This window comes from Narcine bancroftii, chromosome 1 (assembly GCF_036971445.1).
Source record: "Narcine bancroftii isolate sNarBan1 chromosome 1, sNarBan1.hap1, whole genome shotgun sequence".
NCBI lineage: Eukaryota > Metazoa > Chordata > Chondrichthyes > Torpediniformes > Narcinidae > Narcine > Narcine bancroftii.
Window position 1 is genome coordinate 21898101 of NC_091469.1, and position 8797 is coordinate 21906897.

The 8797-nt window shown below is 45.3% G+C and overlaps 1 protein-coding gene and 1 long non-coding RNA gene across 2 annotated transcripts in view; one reads left to right on the forward strand and one right to left on the reverse strand.

Annotated features, from left to right (window-relative positions):
• Positions 1–2377, reverse strand: part of LOC138755553 (trimeric intracellular cation channel type B-A-like) — a 30185-nt gene extending 27808 nt beyond the window's left edge. Inside the window, exon 1 of the mRNA XM_069921749.1 lies at positions 2022–2377. Within this exon, the coding sequence (XP_069777850.1) occupies positions 2022–2154 (133 nt within the window). The 5' untranslated portion in view covers positions 2155–2377. The remainder of the gene's footprint in view (positions 1–2021) is intronic.
• LOC138755559 (uncharacterized) lies at positions 2014–8201 on the forward strand. Its single transcript, XR_011352393.1, has 2 exons — positions 2014–3303; positions 7467–8201. It is a non-coding gene; the product is annotated as an uncharacterized lncRNA (long non-coding RNA).
• Positions 8202–8797: the final 596 nt, after the last annotated feature.

An 8797-nucleotide genomic window follows, 5' to 3' on the forward strand; every position in this document is an offset into this window, starting at 1 on the left:
CACCAGCGTTGTCTCCGCTCCATCCTCAACATCCATTGGAGCGCTCACACCCCTAACGTCGAGGTACTCGAGATGGCAGAGGTCGACAGCATCGAGTCCACGCTGCTGAAGATCCAGCTGCGCTGGATGGGTCACGTCTCCAGAATGGAGGACCATCGCCTTCCCAAGATCGTATTATATGGCGAGCTCTCCACTGGCCACCGTGACAGAGGTGCACCAAAGAAAAGGTACAAGGACTGCCTAAAGAAATCTCTCGGTGCCTGTCACATTGACCACCGCCAATGGGCTGATAACGCCTCAAACCGTGCATCTTGGCGCCTCACAGTTTGGCGGGCAGCAGCCTCCTTTGAAGAAGACCGCAGAGCCCACCTCACTGACAAAAGGCAAAGGAGGAAAAACCCAACACCCAACCTCAACCAACCAATTTTCCCTTGCAACCGCTGCAATCGTGTCTGCCTGTCCCGCATCGGACTGGTCAGCCACAAACGAGCCTGCAGCTGACGTGGACTTTTTACCCCCTCCATAAATCTTCGTCCGCGAAGCCAAGCCAAAGAAAAAGAAAAGAAAGAATGGTGCATGACCTGCAGAGTTTCTCCAAGATTTGTGTGTACTGCATCCAACTTGCATTTGGCTTCTCCATTGCAGAGGAAGCCACAATGTAAATACAGAATTCCATCGATCAGCTTGGAAGTGCAAATGTATCATTGCTTCACCTTAAATTATTATTTTGGTCCTTGTATGATGGGAAAAGGCGAGTGGACTGGTTGCATGAGAAAGTGGTGTGGTGGATGGGATCAGAGGTGCAAACCAGGAAGTCAGGAGGTGACCTGTTTCTGCAAAAAGGGAGCATAGGGAAAAATGCCAGGTGATTTCAGGAGGAGGACCTTTCAGAGGCAATGGAACAGAAACACTGGTCATTGGAACAAATGCAACTTAAAAGTTATAGAAACAGACAAACTGTACATATAACCATATATCAGTTTACGGCAATGGAAACAGGCCATCTTGGCCTTTCAAGTCTATGCTGGTCTATGCTGGTTCACTCAAACAACTCTTCTAGATCCCCCACCTATTCTCCACCCATAACCCTCCAACCCCCTCCTATCCATGTATATATCCAGCCTCCTCTTAAATAATTGACTCTGCCTCAACTATTTCATCCGGAAGATTATTCCATTCAGCCACCACTCTGAGTGAAGAAGCATCCTCTAAATGTTTCTCCTAAAATTTTGCCCCCTTACCCTCAACTTGTGTCCTCTTGTTTCAACCTCCCCTTGCTCGCAGTCTATCAATTCCCTTCATAATTTTAAATACCTCTATCAAATCCACTCTCAACCGCCTACATTCCAATGAATAAAGTCCTAACCTCTTCAATCTTTCTCTAGGTATTTTAAGCCAGGCCATATCCTTGTAAATCTTTTTGGCACCCTCTCCACCTTATCTATATCCTTCCTAGAATTTGGAGACCAGAACTGAACACGATACTCCAAACCTGCCCTCACCAACACCTTAAACAGTCGCAGCATCACTTCCCAGCTCCTATACTCCCCTATTAGGATTTATGAAGGCTAACATGCTGGAATCTGGCACAAATAACCAGCTCCTGAAGAACTCCGCAGGTCAGACAACGTCGATGGATAGAAAATATTTTAAGCTCAGGACGTTTTATTGAGACCATTTCTGGAATGAGATGTTAATTGCTTTCTCTTTCCACAGATGCTGCTTCGCTGGCTGAGACCTTCAGGTATTTCTGGGTTTTTTTTTAAATGTCAGGTTCAGGTTATTTGCACTCAGGTCTCTGGAGGAAGGTTCAAGGACCAGCTTCCAGCCAGTTGGGAGTGTGCTGACATTGGGAACTCTCCACAGCAGCTGAACACACACACACACCTGAAGAGTGTCACCTGTCGAGGTAGGTTCCCTGAAGCCACACCTCCCGCACCCCCCACAGAGCCTTCAGTCACCTCCTCCTTCCGTCTCACCCAGGGCTCATCCCCTCCACCGCCCAACTGCGTCCCCCTCACCTGGCTGTTCCTTCAGGTTCATGATGGACAGCGTGTAATGGGCCATGTCGAAGAAAGGGTACATGGAAATGCGCGAGAACTGCACGACGAAATTGCTCAGCCCCAGCCTTGCCACGACGTCCATCTCCACCATTCAGTCCTGACGTGGGCGAATTTCAAGCCGTCCCCGTCGCGCGGCCCCGAGGATTCAGCGAGCAAACGCAGCCGCCTCCGAGTCGGGTGACGGGCAACAACAACCAAAAAAATCCCTCGAGTTGAAGAGGGTGGCAGCTGTCAGCAAGTGAGGGCTGCGGTCCAGCGGGCGGGTGGCCGTGCGCCCACCGGACGGGAAGCAGGAAGTCGGAGAAGCGCGCATGCGCGCCTGCCTTCTCCAACCGTCCCTCAACAGCCGCTGGCTCAGTCACGGGGCACAACCACCTGACCCGAGTACCGCCACAATTGGCCTCCATCACCAGTAGGTCAGAGTACCATTTGGCCCATTACCTGAACTTGTCCCCATCATGAGGAAGGCAGTAGCTTGAACCAACCCCAAACTACTAGTTGACCAACAGAGAATACAGGAACTTGACCCCACCGCGACAATATATCCTCCACCTTTGAGCAAACATGCAATAATTTGACTTAAAACCTCAAATTTCTCCAACATCAGAAAATGCAACATAAGGTTTGAAACACCTAGATGTGATGTCAGACTACAGTTCAAACTCATCCCCAAATCTCCGGTCCTCTCCTCATCACCCCCATCGACATCCGGATCTTTGGCTTCCTGGCAAACAGACCACACTCAGTGAAGATAGGCAGCATCATCTCCTCCGTGATCACACTCAATACCGGCGCTCCACAAGAAGGTATATTTTGGTCACTTCTATAGTCTTTCCACATCTACAGCTGTACAGCCTAATATTGTTTGAAACTCCATCCCTCAAATTTGTTCGTGACCGCAGTCATAGGCCAAATATCAAATAACGATGAGATGAACAGAAAAACAAAGATTGGTGCCAGTATAACAACCTCTTTCTCATCATCAGTTTGACAAAGGAGCTCATTGTAGACTTCAGGAGAGGTGATAGAGTCCACAGCCATGTCCACATTAATTCTGCTAATGTGGAAACAGTAGATACCTTCAAGTTCCTGGAAATAAAATTTCCAATTACCTGATTCGGGCTAACACGTTGATGTGACAGATAAGAAGAAACACCAACACCTGCACTCTCTAAGAAGGCTAAGGAAGTTTAGAATTTCCCCCATTTTCTCAACAACTTCTGCAGATACACCATCCAAGGTATATGAACTGAATGTGTCGCAGTGTCTTATGGCAATTGCTCTGCCCACATTTGGAAGAAGATGGTGAATGCAACTTGAAACATCACACAAACATCCCTCCCCTCCATCAACATCTCTCACTGCCAGGGAAAGGCAGCCAACATACTGAAAGACCTTTCCTACCATGGACATATTCTGTCCTCCCTCCTCCCATCAGGGAGAAGATTTAAAAATATGACATTATGCACCAACAGGATTAAAGACAGTTTCTTCACCGTGGCAATCAGGTTCCTGAATGAAACCCACAACAGTGGGTTGCCCTTCCTATACCAATTGATCTTTTTCATTATTACTCTGTGCTCTGTGATTATACTTTTGCTTCTACTTTGTGCAGCTCAGAATCAGAATTTATTGTCATGAACAAGTCATGAAATTCAGTGTTTTGCGGCAACCTCAAAATGCAAACATACATATAACCATCTTCCAACGTTACTATTAAAAAAATGTGGCACGAAAAGTAAAGCAGTGTCTTTGGTTCATTGATTATTCAGGAATCTGATTACAGTGGGGAAGAAGCTGTCCTTGTGCCATTGAGTACTCGTCTTTAGGTTCCTGTACCTTTTTCCCGATGGTAGTAGAGTGAAGAGGGCTTGAGTGGTAGGGGTCTGAGGATAGAGGCTGCCTTTTTAAGACACCGCCTCATGTAGATGTTCTCGATGGAGTGAAGTCTAGTGCCTATGATGTCTCAGGCCAAGTTAACAATTCTCTGGAGTTTATTCTTGTTCTGAGAGTTGGCGCCTCCGTACCAGGCAGTGATGCAACCAGCCAGAATGCTCTCCATGGTAAACTGGTAGAAGTTTACAAGAATCTTCGGTGACATACCGAATCTCCTCAGACACCTCACAAAGTATATCCACTGGCGAGCCTGCTTTATGATTGCATCAACATGGAGGCTCCAGGTCATATCCTGAGAGATGTTGACAGCCAAGAATTTGAAGTTCTTGATCCTCTCCATTATGAGCCCTCGATGAGGACTGGGTCGCACTCCCTTGACTTCCTCCTGAAGTCCACAATCATCTCCTTGGTTTTGCTAATGTTGAGTGCAAGGTTGTCATTACACCATTCAATGAGCTGATCTATCTCCCTCCTGTACGCTTCCTCATTGCCGTTTGTGATTCTGCCAACAATTGTGGTGTCATTAGCAAACTTGCAGATGGTATTGGAATTGTGCATGGCCACACAGTCATGGGTGTATAATGAGTAGAGCAGTGGACTAAGCACACATCTTTAGAATGCACTTGTGATGATAATCAGTGAGGAGGAGACCTCTGATGAGAAAGTCAAGGATCCAGTTTCAGGGTGGGGGGGGGTACAGAGGCCTAGAATTTGTAGCTTCTTGACCAGCACTGAGGGAATAATGGTATTGAAGGCCAAACTATAGTGGATGAAGTGCAGCCTTTCGAGGTGATCCAGAGCTGAGTGGAGAGCCAGCAATATTGCATCTGCTGAGGAGTGATTGTGACCATAAGCAAATTGCTGTGGGTCCAGATCTTTACTTAGGTACGTTTTAATTCTGGCCATGACCAGCCTCTCAAAGCATTTTATCACAGTAGAAGTTAGTGCTTCTGGGTGGTAATCATTGAGGGACATCACACCACTCTTCTTGGAATACTCTTATTTGAATATGGTGGGAAACTCTGACTGCAGCAATGAGAAGTTGAAAATGTCCTTGAACACTCCGCTTGACGCCTTGCGAGGGTTCATCCTCTTGAATGATGATGTTCTATCATCACCCTCAGAGACAGATATCACAGGGTCCTCAGCCTTTTCAGAGATCCTAGTAGGCGCTGTTTGGTTCTTCTCAAAGTGGGCATAGAAGATGTTCAGCTCATCGGGTAATAAAGCATCACAGCCATCTATAGTCTTTGCCCTCACTTTGTAGGCTGTAATGGCCTGCATGTCTTGCCATAGCTGCCATGTATCTGTCTCTGCCTTCCTTCAGAATTGCCACTTTGCTCAGAGATGGCCTTCCACAGGTCATACTTGGACTTCTTGTAAAGATACCAATTCCCAACCTTAAACACCCCTGTTCTTGCCCTTAGCAGGTTACAAATTCTCTGATTTATCCAGGCTTCTGGTTAGGGAACACCCGGTATGTGCAAATGGGCACACACTCATCAATGCAGGTCTTGATGAAGTCGGTGACACCTGTTGCGTATTCTTCAAATCTATAAATGAGTTTTTGAATATGTTCCAGTCTACCCATTCAAAGCAATCCTGCAGACACTCCTCTAACTCCCTCAGCCATACTTTTTCTTTCTTCACCACTAGTCCTGTGGTCTTCAGTCTCTGCTTGTATGCCAGGAGTAAAAGTACAGCCAAGTGATCAGATTTGCTGAAGTGTGGTCATATTATGGCTCGGTATGCATTCTTCATGGTGGGGTAGCAGTGGTTGAGTGTGTTGGTTCCTGTGGTCTCGAACGTGACGTGTGGTGGTAGTTTGTCAGAGTCTTCTTCAGGATTGAAGTCCCCCACAATGATCAGGAAGGCATCCAGATGTGCTGCTCATGGCTGTTAATCAGTCCTTCCAGTGCCAGCCTGACGTTTGCTTGGGGCAGAATGTACACTGCGACCAAGATGATGACAGTGAACTCCCTCGGCAGGTAGAATGGGCGGCACTTGATCACCAGATGTTCCAGGTCAGGGGAGCAGATCTGGGACATGCCGTCATGTCTGTTCACCACAATGTATTGATGATGACACAAAAGCTGCCTCCCCTGGTTTTTTCAGTCAGTGTGATGAAGGGTGTCTGGAATATCTGCGTTTAGCCATGTTTCTGTAAACTGCATCACACAGAACTCCCTGATGACTTCCTGATGTTGAAGTTTGGCTTTGAGTTTATCAATTTTGTTCTCCAAGGATTGTATGTTGGCCAGGAGGATGGTAGGAAGCGGAAGCCTCAGGTCCCAGCATCTCAGTTTAACCTGTAGCCACTCTCTGCATCCAAGTATGCATGTTTGAATTGACTTGCTAAATTTCTTAAACATACAATAGAGAACATTACAACATAGTACAGGCCCTTTGGCCCATGATGTTGTGCCAACCAATAGAAACCTTTTCAACAAACTAAACCTTGCCCACCCTCTGTCTTTCTTGTGTCCGTGTGTTTGTCTAAGAATCCTTTAAAAGTCCCTGTGGTACCATCCTCCACCACTACCCCTGGCAATATATTCAGAACATGCATTACTCTGTGAAAAATAAGATGACCCCTGACGTTTTCCCTAAATTTTCCTCACCTCACCTTCTACACCTCTTGGTGTTTGTTATTCTCGCCCCAAGAAAAAAAGGTGCTAGATGCCCACCCTATCTATGCCTCTAATAATCTTGTAGTCCTCTATTAAGTCACCTCTCATCCTTTTTTGCACCTTAGCTCTGTTAACCTCGTCTCATAAGACACATTCTCCAATCCAGGAAACATCCTGGTAAATTGCCTCTCCACCGTCTCCATAGCTTCTGCATCCTTCTTGTAATGAGGCAACCAGAAATGAACCCAATATTCCAAGTGTGGTCAAACCCAAGTTTTATTGAGCTATAACATTACCTTGCAACTCTTGAACTCAATCTTTTGACTAATGAAAGCCATTTTAACTACCTTATCAACTTGTGCAGCAATTTCTGTTCTTCCATACTTTAGAATCTATCCATTAACCATGTACTCTGACTTCACATTTGACCTTCCAAAATTCATCACTTCACACTTAACCAGATTGAATACCCATCTGCCAGTTTTCTGCCCAGCCCATCTTTTGTAACCTATGACAACCTTCTACACTATCTATAGCATCTCCAACCTTCATGTCATCTGCAAACTTACTGGCCGATCCCTCTACCTCTTCGACAAGTTCATTTACAAAAATCAGAAAGAGCATGAGTGCCAGAACAGATCCCTGCAGAACTCCACTAGTCACTGACCTCCAGGCAGACTAAGTTCCATCTGCTACTAAACTCTGCTTTCTGCAGGCTAGCCCATTCTCAATCCACACAGCCAAGGTTTCATAGATCCCATGCCTCATAACTTTCTAAATGAGTCTAGCATAGGGGCTTTTGTAAAATGCCTTACTAAAATCCATATACACCACACTTACTACCCTATTTTCATGAATTTCTTTTGTTACTTTGTAGTGTGGATTGTGGAGGGTCACGTGGTCCCTGGAACCTAGTAAGAATTTGCATCACCTGCCAATCAAGGTTGGACTCTGCATAGCCATTAGTGCATACCTGAACATTGGCCCCTTTAAAGCAATTATTATTTACTGATGACCATTGGCTCCTTTAAATTACTTACTGATTACCTGGGCTGGACTCCCAAGCTTACTAAACTTTAAGAGTCCTCCATGGTCCTGACTATGAACACTGCTCTATGCCAGGTTGCAAATTGTGGGCATTGCTGAAGGACTAATTCGGAAGGCACGCACTATACTTCGAGTGGGACTGTAGTATTGTGTGGGAATACTTAGCAATGAGCGGCACTCCTTTGCTACAGGGAATCAGGAGTGCATATTGGTCTCTGTCTTGTAAGAGTGTGTTAGTAACAGAATATTACTGCATGTATGTAATAAGAGAGAGAATATGTGACCACTGGTATCGAATATCGCTGTATCTAGATTTTAAATTTAAATTTAGACCTACAGCATGGTAACAGGCCATTTCAGTCCATGAGTCTGTACCACCCAATTACACCTGATTGACCGACTACCCCAGTTTGTTTTTGAGCCTGTAATGTTTTGAATGGCTGTAACATTTTGAATGCCTATAATATTTTGAATGCCTATATTGTTTTAGTAACAAATGTTATTTTGTGTCTTCCCCATTACAATTTCCCTGGTGTGTACAATAAAAGTCATCCCTTGTTTGTTAGTCTGTGTCTGGACTTGCTTCTCTGTGAACCATCGAACTTAACTTTAATCTCAAGTAGCATACTGCCACAAAAAACTCAATTAGGCTTGTGAAGCATAAGCTACCCCTCAGAAAGCTGTGCTGACTATCCCTGATAAAACTATATTTCTCTAAATACTTGTAAATCCTATTGCTAAGAATCCTGACCAATATTTTGCCCACAATTGACAGAAGTCTCGCTGATCTATAATTCTCCCTACTCTCCCTATTATATTTTTTAAACAAGGGAGCAACATTTTTCATTCTCCATTCCTCCAGGACCTCATCTGTGTCCATGAAGGATACAAAGATCATGGCCAAAATCCCAGCAATCTCTTCTCTCGCTTCCTGTAGTAACCTGGGACATATCTCATCTGGTCCTGGGGACTTAACAATCCTAATATTTTTAAGAAGATCTTACACTTGCTCTTTCTTGACCTCAACATGTTCCAGCACAAAGCTTATTCTATACTGACCTCCCATTGACTAAGGTCCCTCTTGCTCTAGAGAACACTGAAGCAAAGTATTCATTTAGGACATCGCCTGCCTCCTTTGCCTCCTCCTTTATCCTTAAATCC